Source organism: Tetrao urogallus, assembly GCF_951394365.1.
Source record: "Tetrao urogallus genome assembly, chromosome: 13".
In the NCBI taxonomy this organism is placed as follows: domain Eukaryota; kingdom Metazoa; phylum Chordata; class Aves; order Galliformes; family Phasianidae; genus Tetrao; species Tetrao urogallus.
In genome coordinates, this window is record NC_136826.1 from 2,776,027 (window position 1) to 2,791,997 (window position 15,971).

General features: G+C 46.1%; 1 protein-coding gene across 1 annotated transcript; it reads left to right on the top strand.

The window, feature by feature from the left end:
* Positions 1 to 392: 392 nt before the first annotated feature.
* SLC25A43 (solute carrier family 25 member 43) lies at positions 393 to 15,668 on the top strand (the record flags this gene model as incomplete). Its single annotated transcript, XM_079541719.1, has 5 exons — positions 393 to 664; positions 2,032 to 2,273; positions 3,161 to 3,333; positions 14,311 to 14,445; positions 15,465 to 15,668. 5 exons carry the CDS (start codon positions 393 to 395, stop codon positions 15,666 to 15,668), a joined length of 1,026 nt encoding a protein of 341 aa, XP_079397845.1.
* Between the last annotated feature and the right edge of the window lie 303 nt (positions 15,669 to 15,971).

Sequence of the window (15,971 nt, forward strand, 5' to 3'; positions counted from 1 at the left end):
AACATGTCCAACGCTTCTGACATCATCGGCGAACACCCTACAAAGATGTCCCAGCAGTGGCGAGACGTCTCTGCCTCAATCTGCCCTGAGGTTTCTTTTAGTGCATTTTGGGTGATTATCGTTTTCACCGGGGATTCGCGTTACCCGTTACTCTTTTGGACGTATTCTTTGAACGACTTCTTCTCATTCAGAACTTGAACCTACCACTGCCGCACCGCCCCGCACCGCCCGGCCGGCCGTGAGCCGCCCTCGTCGAGCCCCCCCTTCTTCGCTCGGCTGTGCTCGCTCCGCTCCGCTCCGCCCGGCCAAGCCGGACCGGGCACAGCCCGCAGCACCGCCCCACGGAGGCCGCACCCCTCCGGACGGCGGCGCCGCGCAGCCCCGCGGGGGCCATGGCCACCTGGCGGCGGGACGGGCGGTTGAGCGGCCCGCAGCGGTTGTGCTGTGCGGGGCTGGCGGGCGCGCTGAGCCTCAGCCTGACGGCGCCGCTGGAGCTACTGACGGTGCTGGCGCAGGTGGGCACCCGGCACTGCGAGCGGGGGCTGCTCGGCGCCGGGCGCGGCCTGTGCCGCACCGAGGGCGTGCGGGCCCTGTGGAAGGGGAACCTCACCGCCTGCCTGCGGCTCTACCCCTACAGCGCGCTGCAGCTCGCCGCCTCCCGCCGGTAAGCGGGGAGAGGGTGCCCGGGCCGCGCCGCGCTCGGAGGGAGCTGGGGGGGGCACCGCTGGGAGCGCTCTGTGCGCGGGGCTCCGCGGGGCCGCTGCTGGAGGCGTGCGGTGCGTGCCGCCGGGTCCGGCTGAGCCCTGGGGCCGCCCGGAGCGCAGCTGCAGCGCTGCTCGCTCCTCAGTGCGGCGCTTCGGTCATCCGGACATCAGAAAGGAAGTCGGGATTCGGATCTTTCCCTCTCCTCCTGTTCGGCTCCCGTCGTTCTTGAAGGTGATGCGCCGCCTTACTCGCTTTAACGTCTCCGTGCCGGTGCTGACTCGGCAGCAGGTCGCGGGGCGGTTCGGGCCCTGCGGGAGCTGGGGGTTCTGCCGCTCGCAGCGCTACGGTTCGTTTCTCGTTCCGTTGTGCTTTTGAGGGCGGCTGCGTGCAGGCGGAGCGCTGCAGGCACGGGACGGGTAGCTGCGGGGATCCGGCACGCAGCGCAAAGTGCAGCACACGTGGAACAGCGTCGGCTGAGCGAGCAGCGGCTTGTATGTTGTTGTCGGTTGTTTCGCCCTGGATGAACGAAAAAAGTTAGCGCTTCAGAGACAGAACAGCAGGCACGGGGCTTCTCAGAAGGCCCTGTGATGGATGCCTTGTGAGAAAAGCTGGAGACCCGCGTCTCTGTGGGACAGCTGGTGGCAGAGCTTTTCGTACGGGCTGCTTCTCCATTACGGTGATTTTCAGCCTGTAGATAAACTGGCGTTCTGTGGATGAAAAGCACTTTGGAAATCTCTTGCCAAGCAAAGAAGTAAACTGGGGGAAGTGGCTCCTCGCTGTATCTTTGCAGCTTTTGTTGTTGTTGAATTGGTGCTCTGGTTCTCCACAATGGGAAATTGCAAGTCTCTGTGTGTTCAGTGTGTGCTGGGTACTGTGGTGCAGGTGGAGCTACACGAGCTGCCCTCAGAAAGCTCCTTCAGATACTGGAAGCATCTGAGCTCATGAAGGCTGCAGGTAAAGTGAATGGCATGTGGGAGCTGTGCACTCCAGCCTCTGACCTTGCTGTTGACTCCTACTTCTGTGTTTCTGCGTGAGCTCTTTGGCATGTTGTTTTTATTCCGCTTGTGTTTTCCGTCCCTATGTTCTGATTCACAGAGAGCTGATGCTTGTATGGTGTTAGAGAAGACAGGGAGGTCTTGGATTCGGTACTTACTGAGGTTTCATCTCCTGCTACTGGAGGAGCTTGTGAGCAGAACAATTACATGGGATCGTATTCTACGATTCTAATTGTATCAAGAATGATCTGCCTTCTTATTTCATGGTGTTTTTTCTTTCTTTCTTTTGCCATTTGCCGTTAATGATATCTCTTTTATGCTTTTACTGTAGACTTGTTATACTTTTCACGGATGAGTTGGGCCATATTTCCCACTGGAGAGCTATCATAGCAGGAAGTTTGGCTGGCATGGTTGCAACTGTTGTGACTTACCCTACCGATGTAATTAAAACCCGGCTTATTGTGCAGAACCGACTGGAGCCATCTTATGAAGGAATTCTTCATGCTTTTTACAAAATTTATCACCAAGAAGGACTTCTTGCACTTTATCGTGGTGTTACGCCAGCTATATTAGGTAAAATAATCTTGGGGAAAATGACCTAATTGCACACTGTTTATTGTAGCTATATCATGTGTTTGCTTGCTCACTTGATTTCAAAACAAATGGCAGTGTTGTTCCATGGAAGGCATGTGTGTTTACAAGGCACAACAATACTGATCTTTGCTGCTGTTTTATTCCTTCAAATTATGACCCAAATCGTTGCATTTCTGTATGGTTAAGCATTGTCAAAATAGTTTCCTTTTGTAGGTAATGCAGTTGTGCCTCAGGTGCAGGATTTCTCTTGTTTAACTCTTCAGAAAATGTAAGCATGCCATATCTGTGATTCCTGTCAGGGTTCGTCTCCCTGGCTGCTTAGTGAGACCACTGTGAGCAGCAGTATGTAATCAACATGAAGATTAGTGATAGTTTCTCTTTACATGAAACAGCTATTTAATTATTTTCTCTCAACAACTTTTTAAAATGCCATTGGATTTAATCTGCTTTTTCATAACGGAATGTCTAAAAAAAAAATCTGTAGTTATAATGTAGAATTGCACTGTGAAATTTAGGAGAGCACAAAGCAAGCAGGAGAGGACAGAAGCGTTCTTCATCTGCTTGACAGAAGAGGCAGCTCTGTTTACCCATACAATCCAATGTTGGACCACATTTGGAGCTTGTTGCAGAAGAGCTGTCCTGTTGTGAAACTTGACAATTTTAGTGTGCAAATATGTACCTCTGTCACCATGCCTAGATGCTAAACTGTGAGGGTTTGATGGCAATTTTCTAACTATTGATCTAATTTGAGCAGTGTGACCGGTAGGCTGGCAGCAGTTTGTACTGTCCATCTAGGCTATGTAACGAGAGCTGTTTTCTTCGTGCGCAGTGTGCTAATATCAACCTCTGCGTGGTTTGCTTTCTAGGTGCCGTCCCATTTTCCGTGGGCTCATTCTTTGTTTACATCAATCTGGACAGAATCTGGCGAGAACCCGTAGTTTGTTTTACTCCCCTTCAGAACTTCATAAATGGCTGTGTAGCAGCTGGTGTGGCACAGACGCTTTCTTTCCCCTTTGAGACTGTCAAGAGGAAAATGCAGGTACAAAATGCTGATGTTGCTGTACTTTGTTAGAGGAGCCTGTTTCGGGAGCTTGGGATGAGGATAGCCATTACTGCCTTGTTTCTCGTACCACATAGGCTACAGATGCTCTGGTTTAGGTGGGTTGTGTTTTTGTCTTCTCTTTGCTTTTAAATATCTGAAAATTCGTTGTTTTGAGACTGTTGTTACACTTTGAATGTAGGTTTTAGTACGCCATGTGATTTGTGTTTCCTTTCAGACTCTGTCACTAGCATTATTACTTCTTCATATAGTTCTGTCAAATTCTCACCCTTCAGAACTGGCAAATCTTCTGTCTAATACAAGCATTTCATTCATTTGGTATTAGCTAGGATGAATGAGATCCAGGCTATTTCCAGTTTTGGTGTGGCTCTTGTTTATGCCTGGCATAGGTGTGGGTAATCAGAAGAAACTTGCTCAGCACATATTAAATCTGAAGGATCAGAACCATCCTGACTCTTCTTTCTGACTTCTGTAGTTAATGGAACTTCACAGTTGCTCCCATTATCTTGCTGCTTCTTTTTCCTGAAAGTTTAGTCATAATGGTTAAAAACCAAACCAAACAAAAACCTTCACATCCTACAGCTTCTGTCTCGTTGCCATAATTCATTTGATGCTGTCATCTTTGTCATCTTTTCATTAGAGCTTCACCAGTAGAGTGCCAGTGAATAGCTGTCATTCTTTGGTGGCTATTTGGCTATGGCATGTGAATTCCTTCTTTCAGCCCAGTTCATGGAACTGTAAACTTAACAGAAAGCTTTTGTATTCTTATCCGAAACAATGTCATTTTGTGTGGCAGCATTTTAGAATCTCCCTTCCCCCATCCCCTGGTGGCTGAGTCACAAGCTAGCAAAAGGTCGTCGAGGCTGTGAATTCCCCTCTTCTTCTCCAGGGTTCCCTTTTTCAGACAGAGCTTAGATCCAGTATCACAGAAGCATTCAGTTTCCCTCTTTCCACCTTGTAAAAAAGGACTTCAGCAGAAGTCTTTTTTGAGACCAGCTCTTGTAGGTGATGTGTGCAAAAGGTAAACTTTAAGCTGAGCCCATCGAGTATCTCATAAAACATCTCAGGTAAGAAGCAGGTTCTGGTCATGAAAATGGGTTCTTTTTTCAGCTGTATAAATGGGTCTACGAAAATCAGTTGCCTCCTACAACTCTTCCTTTTCTCTTAATCCTGAGGCTCACAGCAGTGTTGTTGACTGAAGAAGAAAACATGTAACTGTTTCCCTTTTAATCTTTTTCTATTGATATTCAGTTACTTAAACGTTCAGTTACTCGGTTTTCGTAATCACTTCAGCAGTTCCAGGAGTGAGTGGTGTGATGTTCTGTGTCCAGCCTTGTCTCCATAGGCAAGGGGGGCATCATTCATCTTGTTGCCACTAGGCTGTGCTCTTTTGCCAATGGGATGCTTAAAACGCCTGATATTTCCAGAATAAGGAATTGGATTAACTTCCTAAATATGTAGGAAATAGATATGTTAAAATCTGTCCGAAGCAAAGAAATGTTCAGTGACAGAGAGCTTTTTTCCTCATAGATGTGTTGCAACAACTGAATAGTGATTTCCCAAGCTTAAAGAGGCAACACCTGTCCAGCAGTTTATTCTGACAGCATGGGAGAATGCAGCTGTCAAGATGTGGCAGCCTATAACTCATCTGGTACTGAAGGTGACTCACGTAGGCCTGTCTGGAAATGAGATCCTTTGAAAACTGTGCCCAAGCTGATATAAAGCAGGGTATGGATCTCCTGTAACATGATCCAAGAAGTGTTTTTCATGGTTAGCATCAGGATGTTGCTCAGCCTTGCAAGGGTCAGCTCTTCAGTGTGCATGCGTGCTGGTCTGCTCAGCCTGGAGGGAGATGGTCAGAAAGCAGGAATGATCAGAGCAGCAGCAGGATGGGTATCATGCAAAGGGGCATGAGAAAGGAGAGAATAAAGCAGGGAAAAACAGAGCTTTGAGGCATTTCAGCGTTCCATAGAGAACAGGGGAACACATATCTCTGAGTTCTTGTTTTCCTCAGCCATTTTATTCTGCTCAGCTTCCATTCAACAATTCCATTTTTTGGCTGATAAGAAGAGGGGTGTCCCAAAGCCTTTAGCCACTGTTGAAACTCGTATGAGTTTCCTGCTTGGTTTTGAAGCCATAAACGCTAGTTTTGTGTATGGAGAGGAACCCTGCATGTTGTAGAGGTTGTAGATGAAGGCAGCATATAGCCAAAGACAACTTCCAGTGACCCCACTGGTGATGAAGAAGCAGGTTACAAGGTAGTCTCAGGAGCTTCAGAAACTAGGCTGTCTTGTCTGATACTGGCACTGAACACAAGCCTGAGCCCAAAACATGCAGTTCAGATCTTTACCTGACGTGCTGGCAGTCTTGGAAGAGTTGGCTCCATGTGTTTCCAGGTCTAGAAAAGCATGAATTGTTTGCAAAGATGCAAAATAATATTGCTATGAGAGGAAGCATAAGTACTATTTCTAGTCTCTGTTGCAATCGTTTTGCTTCATCCTTTCTCATTTTACGTATCTGACTCCTACAGTCCTTATGTCAGCAGCTTCTGTCATTGGCATCTGTGGGAACAGAATCGGCCCGTCAGCAGACGGTTCTCTCTCTTTGCTTTGATGATGATTTATGATGTCAGTTTTTCTCTGTAACCATGCTTTCTTCCTTCTTTGCTGCTAGAATTATCTTTATCATGTTTATTTTTTTCTCCAAAGATGCTTTGTTTGGTAAATGAGCTTGATTGACTTTCTTAAATGAGACATTAATTAATGTGGTTGAGCCTTACTGAATGTGAGCGCTCTCTGTTGTGACTGTCCTAATTTTATTCCTTTGTCTTCCTTTTTTTGCTTTGCTCCTGATTGGAAGCTAGAGAATTAAGAGGTACTGTGTGCATGTTTCAGCATGGAATACGGCTGTTGTTGTGCATCTGTAGAAGGGGAATATGGAAGAAGAGGGTTGTTCAGAGGGACATATTGCAGTAAATACTTTCCTGATTCACGCTTTCTCAGCTTCTGATGAAAAACTTACGACCTGTGTATCCTTCTGACTGTTATTCTTGCCTTTCCTTTCTCATTTCACAGTATCTTAAGCGCTGTTTAGTTTTACCTTGTCAGCTTATTTAAGTGCATACAAGAAAACTTCTAAGCCTGGAAATACCTGCCTGTAAAGGAGCCCGTGCCTTAGGGAAGCACCGGCAATATTCTTCTCCTTTCCCACGTCATCTTTTTGTCTGTGATGACTTCCTGGAGTGCACAGTACACTGAGCTCTGGTATTTCAGCCAAGAAGGTTGGATTTAGAGCTCTTCACATGCCATGCAGAATATTATTAATAGACTGACAGCAGCCCTAGGCTGTGTGCAGAGCTGAGTATCTATAAACATGCTAGAGGGCCGTGCAAACCTAATACTCAAGTTTGGCCTTTCCTTCCCTGCATGTGGCCTCGGTGGTAGGCTCAGCTGCCCCTGGCTGGCACCTCTCAGCTTTCACTACACGTTGATGTGTGACTTGGGTGGTTTGGGGAGGCAAAATGCACAAGGATGGCCCTAAAGTCTTGTAAGTCATCAACTGTTACAGGTACCTCTCACCTGCTTATGTGAACAGACTTTGCATGCATTGCAGAAGTTCTGTCCTGTGCTTGTATTTTGCTGGTATTGTTTTATTTTAATTTCTGTAACTAAAAATTGTCTGAACTCTCTTTTTTTGCAGTAGATGTTACTCAGGGACAGCCATCAAACTCTTGTAAAATAAAATAAACATACTACACTAAAGGATTTGGCACATTTGAGGACATCTCTCAGTGTAAGGTGTTCAGTATGTCTGATCCTCCTGTTCTAAAATCCAGGCTGTGAATTCCCTCTGCCGCTGTAAACAAGCGGGTTTGTTGTTCTTGGTTAGCATAAAGTGCTGCCATGCATCTCCCAGGAAGTGGCCTCTGTTCAGAGACAGAAGTGGATCAGTCAGACCTCAGCTGCCTGTAAATCTGCAGCACAGGAAGGGAAGAGAGGTTGTCAATGGCTTGGGATTTGTTTATTTTTTTTGCTCCTTTGGAACACAGGATGCAGGTGTGAAATTTGTTGTAAATGATGGAAATGCTTCGAGTTCTTTGTAACCTAAAAAATCAGAGGTGCTGGCATGGCAGCCTCGGGGAGCTCGCAAGCTGCTTTACCCTGCTGTGTGTGAGATCTGTGGTGCTCTCAGATGGGAATTTGTTATTGGAGCCATGACCCGGTTTAAAAATAAAAAGTGCCTTTTGGGTCATGTGGTTCACATGACATCTCAGAAGCATACGTGCTGTGAGACTTTGTGCAGGGAGACCGTGTAGCAGTGAACTGCACAGGAGCCTGAGTCTTGAAAATGTTCAGAGATGGATTTGGGAACAAATTCCGTAGTGTGTGAGGCAGCAAGGAGCAATATTGCCACCTTTAGTTATGATTTCCTGTTGAAGTAAGGCTTCTATAGTAAGGATTCTGCTGTTGGTCCTTGCCCCTGGTAACTTTTGATCCTGCTGTCTGATTTCAAATCAACAGAGGTTTCACTGATACTAATTTCCTTCAGATTGTGTGAAAGCGAGTGCATAGATAGAAATCGAATTCCAAAACTCTTCTACCTGAGGGGGAAGTGGCAATGTGAATTCCTGCCTTTCTTCTCCCCATGATCTCACGCTCCTCTTCCCCTTGCTGCCAGGGTTCAGGACTGCATGTTCTGGGTGTTACTTCAACTTAGGACCTGCCTGGCTCCCCTATTAACCAGTAGTTACTAAAAATCAGATTCTGGTTTTGGTAAAATCCCTTCCTTTGTCCCTGTGTCCTTCTCCCCCTCTGCCCCTAATGCTTTCAGCTTCTGGCATTTTTATTGTTTTGGTGTTGCAACAAAGATGTTTCACACCACGGTCTCTGAGGGTATTGCAGGGTTAGTGCCCTGCTGCTTTGGGAAGTGCTGGTTGGAATACACAGCAAGACAGTGCCTGAGACCAGCTGCATGAGAGCACTGCGGGCCTTGCATGCTGTAACAGCTTCAGGTAGCTTTTGTCCGTCTGAACTAACCTCTAACATGTTTCTCTCCAATCCTCAGACTTCCCTAGGAGAGAAATGCAGGCATGCTGCCTGTGAAGCCAAAATGCTGAATAGTGCCAGTGGAAAAACTGGATAAGAGGGGAAATGGTAAATAAGGCTTAGAAGTAGAACTGCGCTGATGTAACATCCAGGTCTGCCTTGGGCCAGCCTGCTGCTGCTGTGGGTCTTTAATCCTGTTCATCCAGGGAGCTGTGCTGTGCTAATGCTTGCTCCAAGCTGGATTACAGCAAGAGCTTAGCAGTGCAGCACAGTGATCTCCCAGAAGGAAGCAGGAGAGCACGTTGTACCCAGCTGGTTGTGGGAGGAAGGCAGGGTTAGGGCTGTGGCTATTGTGGCCCCATCGCTTTCAGCAGGGAGATGGCCGTGTTTCCAGAGCAGCAGCCACCACTCTTATCCCCTGAGTGCCCTGTATTGGTTTGCAGCATGTCTGTGCTTGGAATGATGCAGGAGCTAAAACTTTGTGGATACTCCTCTTTTGTATCCGATTTATTCTGATACATTTATTCTGTACCTCATCCATGTAATGGACAATGCAAATATGTCCACAGAAAAGCCTCAATCCTTTAGAAACATTAATTTTCTCCTGAATTCCTACAAAGACAGGGGGAGATGTAGGAACTCGTGTTGCTTTTTGCTGTGTTGTGCGTAGAAACAAGCTAGCCTGCCTGCAGGTTTATGCCATTTAGAAAATCACTGCTCATGTACATGAAATCTGTGCTCCTGTTTGTAAGGCTTGAGCTGAATCATCACCACGTGTTTGAAATGACCGCAAAGCCTCTGTGCGAGGAGTTTGCACTGCCACCTTGAGGAAAGAGAGCTCTGTATTCTTTATCTAAGATTTCTAGCACAAAGAAGTTAAGAGCAGGGGAAGATCGCATCCAGTAGCAAGGAAGGGATTCTGCAGCAGAGCACAGAGCCTCAGGATACAACAGGCTCGGCAGTGGCATGTTTAGAGCTGGGGCAAACTCTTTCGAGCAGACAGTAAACTGTTTTGCATCCTCAGTGCCAATAATTTCAGCAAGGCAGAGAGATTTGGCCCGAGTTCAGGTTGCAGAGGAAAGGACAACATGTTCTTAGAGTGCAGGAAGCTGTCAGTCAGCTGCTTTGCTGTGATGTGCTGGAAATGATTGCCTTCTCCTGACTGGTCATTGTTTGCCTTACTGCATGCCTGGGGACCTTCACTTTATGTTCCCATGCAGGGGTAAGTCAGTATTACTAGACCAACAGCACGGAAAAGACTGTCACACCCAGGTAAGGCTGTCTTTCAGGAAGGGAGATTGACTTGCCTGGTACTTTACATTTTTCCCCCAGTATTAATACTTGTTCACATCTCAGTTATCTCTTATTTGAGTTGTTTATGATAAGCACTCAGTCTTCGCTTGAGTGAAGTTTCTGTTGACTGTAGTAGCATTAACCTGAATGAAAACTGCAATGTTTGTCCTTCAATTTCCTTTGAACTGCAATTACACCTTGCCTCTTGCGAGTGTCCTCATTAATGCAGGCTGCAAACACAAAGACTTCTTATTATAGCTTTCAGATTAAGAGCATGAACTTGTGTGCTCTGTTATAAAATGCTTTCCTGTCTTTTTGAGTTTCTTCTGGTAATGGATTAAACGTGTAGGACTCCAAATCTCTTGAAAATGTATAAATAACACAAAAATTGTAGTGCATCTGCCATCAGAGTAGCATACCTCCTGTGGTAGCTGTAGCACTGCATAGTAGTACTGCTGTAGTGTGCCATCAGTTCTGTGCAGTCAAAAGGGGAAAAAATCAGTACCAATGAAGTTTTTAGAAACATGAAGAGGAAGGGGAAAAGTATGTTAAATAAAGAGAAGTATTTCCAAATAGTCACCATTACCTTGTAAATTCAGATAGTGCAAACCAAATAGTCCTGAACCATGTGTAGGAATGTTGTATCTGCAAAGGGAGGGCGGGGAATACGTGCCTGCATCCTGCTTTATCCCTCTCTTGCTGCTGAGAGCCTCAGGAAGATTAAAATGGTTGTTCTTTGGGTGGCACAGGTCTCATTGCAGCTGCAGTGGACTACATCAGTGGTCCAGTGCTAAGAGGAGTAAGAAGTAGGGGGCTGGGGTAGCTCGTGGAGGTAGAAACCTTGAGAAGGATGTGTGAGGTTAATTCCCAGTGTGGCTGTTGTTCTGGCACCCAGCTCATGCTGCTGACAGAGGGAGAGATGGGACCTGAGAAGTCTGTAGGTAACCATTAACTTCAGCCAGAGTTTTGTCGCAGGGCTTCCCCCTTATTTAAATGGTTTGTGTTTTTATAAAAATATAATAAATATGTATAAATAAATATAATATAATAAAATACCTGAGTGCGGGCCAAAGGGTCTCTTCGTGCACCCCTCCAGCTCACAGGTTGTCAGAGCAGAACAGACTGCTTCTTTGGCATGGATCACAGTGACTCCTTAGACTTGGAGGCCTCTGGATCCTGAAAGGCCCTGTTTTTCAGAGCTGATAGAGCCAACTGTGCACCAGATGTGTTCTAATCAGTAGTGCAACCCAGCATTCATCAGTCTAACAAGATGAGTGGCTTAGCCCTGTTACTGCTCTGCCCGACACCTGAATTCTGCTGTCAGTGCAGTGAGCTGTGCAGTGTCTCCCACCTTCTGCAGCAAGAAAGAAGCATGTCTGCTTAGAATGAAGTCCTTGAAAATGTTGGTAACAAAAAGCTCTCTCTTCAGCTGCCCATAGTGCCAAGTGGTGTCGGAAGAGGGGAAGGAAGCCGCTGTGAGCTGTCTGGTTTGAAATGTCTCTCAAAGCTGATCGTTTAGGAATGAGATTTGTTTGTGTATGTGACAGTAGGTTTCTGAGAAGAGGTGGAGAAACTCGTCTGATCAGTTTGGTTACTGCCATTTTCCTGCTCTGCTGCCATAGGGTGGTTGTGAGGGTTGTACTGTTGCAAACATGCTTAAGTGATACACAACCACCCAAAACCCACAGCCATCTTTTTTATTATTATTATTAAAAACAGTGGCAAATGAAACATCTTCCCCTCCCCCCCCCTTTAATTTGTCTTTTATTAATACATTCTTTGTTTATTTATCTGTGCTCCATAATACCGAATCCTTAACTGTGCACTCATGTAACTTTTAGATTATTTTTTTTTTGCAGTAGGTGACTGCAGTTCTGTGGACAGTTGCTGCTTACGTGCTGTGTCTGTGCTCTTAGAAACACACTGCCCCCAGAACGCAGGAGGCCTGGCAAAGCGCGCTTTGTCCCGTGGCCTGAAATCTTGCAAATGGCTGTAACCATAGTGAATGTTACTCTAAGCAGTCTTTCAGAAAGTTTCTTAAGAGATCACAGTCTGTGGGCAAATCAGAAACCTGAGGCTTTGACTTACCTGTGCCTTTTTAACTGCATTCTGGTTGCGTTTGCTGCACGCAGACCCTTACTGAATGCGGGCACTGGTGTTGTAGGCAGGAGTGCCATCATCAGAATCAATCTGTATGTGCCTTTGCGTTGTATGCAGTAACTAAGGGGATTAAGTTAAACTCCTGCAGTTAATTCTGGCAGGTCATGCCCTGCCTACCACAAAAGGACTTAAAAAGGAAGGAAGGTCCACGTCAGTAGCATTCCTGCTTTCCCGAAGCCTTTCAGAAAGTTGTTCCCCTTCACAGTGTTGCTGCCTGTACCTTTTACCATAAGAGCTTGTGACACTGGCTCGTAGGCCAGAAAAAAGAACAAGATTTTGATTCCAGCTCTCCTATGGCCACTGTTGCATTATTAAGGGTATTTCCATCATTTGGGCACTCGTCTAAGCATCCCTGGTGGTAATGTCACCATTCTTAGCGGAACTGATCCCTGAAATCTCAGTTGCAGCATTCAGCATCTTCTACAATATAGTCATGAAAGTCTTCATAGAGCAGTTTCTCAATTACTGTATTTCTTTCTGTGGGATTTAGCTATTGCTTTTTAAACTCTTACTACCCTGTAAGTGAAAAAGCCAAGCAGACAGCTTCCTTGTAGCAGGGGAGCAGAAGTGAACATGTGCATGAACCTTGGCTACCAGAGTAGCTATGTTACCGTGATCTTTCTGTAAAGGCAGGGCTGGTAATACCATAAAGTCCTGTCAGTCAAATCCCATCACATCTGCTTCTCTGAACATAAACCAGAGGCTGTGGGAACTTGCACCAGAGATGGGAATTACAGACACAATGATAGCCCCGTGGAATGGAAAAGCCAAGGAAGACACAAAGGGGATAAGTGATGAGAGCAGTTCAGCTGCTCTTTCCCCAGAAATGTGATCCCTCTCTTGCAAGTTAGGTGTACGCTGTTGAAAAAAGTTCAGAGAGAACTTCTGCTTCCTTTTGCTTCAAGTGTAAAAGACCACGGATTAATCCTCAGCCCTATTTGTGTGTGGGATAAAAGAGCCAGGACATGACCAAGGAGATCCAGAAGCCACCAGATAAGAATGTAGTGAAAGCATATTGCCTGCTGTCTTAGTGCAGACAGCTGCTTTCCTAAAATCACCTCCCAAAGGTGTTCCTATCAGAACAAATGGTATATTTTCACCTGTAACCTGCTCTCAGGAGTGTTTCACATGCATTTTAATTGTATACAAAAATATTGGGGGATAGAAGTCTGAAGAAGGCTCGTGCAGTTTTTGTGGGGGAGGCCGTTTGTTTTTGGCTTGTTTGAATTTGTTGTTGTTGTTGTTTTTTCATTTGCTTCTAAAGTTTAGCTGTAGACTTGCCAGCAATGCAACAGGATACAATAACCTTTAAACCATTTGATTAGCAGCTTCTCTGGTATATCTGGAGCACGAGTCTTGATCTCTTTTCACTTTTACCATCCAAGTTGCCAAGTATTTGAAATGCTAGAGCTCAGGCATGTAGAAAATTCATCACCACTTGTCGGTTAACAAGAGGCTTGTCATCACGGGCTTAGCAACTCTGAGAGGCTGCGGGTTAGTTTGACCAAGCAAGGAAGAAAGGCTATATGTGGTGTTTCAACTAAAAGAGAAGATATTAATATCTGTATTCACCAACCGATCAGCGGTACTTGTCCTGTTCTTAGCAAACTGCTGCCCTGTGATGATCAGCTCTATGTACCAATCGTCAAGTTGTATCCTGGGGTCCCCTCGTGCTCCTGTGAGGTATGTGGGTATGAGCGAGAGCCTGATGTGCCAATGCAGAACAAACCCACAGCTTGCTGCATGTGCACAGATGGGCGAGGATGGGATTATTCAAGGTCAAGTTGTCCTGTCTGTGCTAACACAGTGGGAGATTAACGAAGGAAGGATTTTGCTGTTAAAAATGACACACTACACTTCCTCCATGTGAACCAAGGCAGTGTACGCTGCAGTTGGAAATGTAGCATCAGTCCAGCAGGATGTTCTCAAGCTGATGCTAGCTGGTTTGGGCGAGCTGAGCACGTAGCAAAGATGCCAGAACACAGGCACCAGCTGCTTGCCTACAGCCCTCAGCAGGCTCATACAGCCTGTGCTGAGATGTGTTCCATCTCTGCTGTTGCTCCTCAGTGCATAGTGCAGTTTGCTCTTCTCACTGCAGTGTCAGCTGCCTGAGCAGACAGAGTCAAGGCAGCATGCTCCTGCTTTATCAGACTTACAGGAAGGCCCAGTGGTATTCAGAGCCAACCCTGGGCTTCCAGCCCACTGGTCCTCTGCTGCCAGGGTTCTGAAATGCCTTCCCAGATGTGAGCAGTGACATGGCACAAAAGGAAATCCCGGTGGAAATTACTGCTCCCTTTCATACCTCTCAGAGAGTGAAATCACTCTCTGCTCAGTTTGTGAAGGCAAAATAGTTGATACTTCTTGATTAACAGAAGAACCAGGATGGAGAAGACATTTATTTTTCTTTACGCCAGTTTTCCTCTGCTTGCTGTGAACCCTCTGGCTGTGTCTTGAACAGGCGCAGAGTCCGTGGCTCCCTCACTGTGGCATGGTGGACGTCCATTTCACAGGCATGGCTGACTGCTTCCGGCAAACCGTGAAGAACAAAGGTGTGCTCGGGCTTTGGAGCGGCCTCACACCCAGCCTGCTCAAGGTGAGCTTTGGTTTTCAGCGCAGAACTAAGGCACGCTCTCGCACAACTGAAGTCATAAAGCATGTGGCAACCCTCCATACTTATTAGTGGCTTATAGATGACAAAGGCGGTCACAGCGCAGGTATAACCTCAGGCAGGCTATAAGCCAGCCTTGGATCACAGGTTTGGTTGTATTTCTGTAGGTGCGAGTTCAGCTTCTTTATGTGACTTCTTTCAAGTTCATTTGAATGCCCTTAGGAAAGGGAGGTTTCTAACACGCAAGCCAGAGTATGGATGGGGGACAGCTAGTGATGTGCTTAAAGCAGCTAACCGAGTTCTGCTTTTCATCTGAGCTCCAGTAATTTGACAGACTGTACCTAGCTATAACAAAAATAGCTCTTGCATTAACCACTCCCACAGAAGTCAAAAGCTGCATTTTGCAGTGAGCTAGTAGTGCATGCACACCAGTTATGCAGCCCTTACAGAGATGAAAACGTGAAATAAAACACGATAGCTTAAACATAAGGTTAGTTAGATAGATACATTGTACAGTGCTGCACTGAGGATTACCTGATCAGCTGATGAGTGGTAACTGAGCATAACTAGTAGTGGTGGCTGGGCTATGGCTGGCCCTGCCTTGGCTGGTATAAGGCCATGTAGCACCAGGGCTGCTCATTTTGCACAGGGAAAAAGAAGATTGTTCAGTCATTCTGCTTTATGAAGAATTAAGTCCATGTTTCCTATTAGGATTTGCTGAGGTTGCTTAGGATTTGCTGAGATATTTTGGAAGTTGTGATGACCTACAGGCTAGCACAGACCTTGTTCCTCACGGTGTTACTAGAATTAGCTGTGCACAAGTAGCAAACTCCTCAGCATGATGCAGGTGCAAACCAAGTCTGAGGAGAGTCTAACTTCACGTAAATGAGCACAGTTCTGTTAGCAGATCACATCAAACCTGAAATTCTAGAAGTTTTCCTTTATAAAAGCATTTAAGAATACTGTGAGTATAACACGCTGCCTTATTTTTTTTTTTTAATCAGATTGTTCCATACTTTGGTGTTATGTTTAGCACCTTTGAATTCTGCAAGCGGGTCTGTCTGTACAGAAATGGTTATATTGAATCTCCTTTAAGTTACAAGCTGACTCCTGGGGTGGATCAGAGTTTGCTGCCTCAAGAACTGAGAGAATTAAAGCGCCTCCGAAGAGAAAACTTCGAGCCAAGGAAATCGGCTCTTGAAAACTGACAGGAGAGCATCCATTGGAGAAGCCTTTTCTTCAGAAACTTTGCAAGAAAGACATGCTGAACTGCAGGTACCAGCATCTCAGCAAGTTGCATGGCTGTAGTGCTGAGACTACAGGATGCAGGGGATGAATAAACCTCTTATCTCATTTGCTGAATGGATGCACACAATAAAAGTAGTAAGCATACACCAAGGAGGAGAGATGCAACTCGTCTGAACACACTGTATGCTACTGCAGCTTGAACTGACGCTATTCTAGGTGCTTCTCAGTGCTGGTTAGCCACTTTAAGATAAACCACTTGGAGA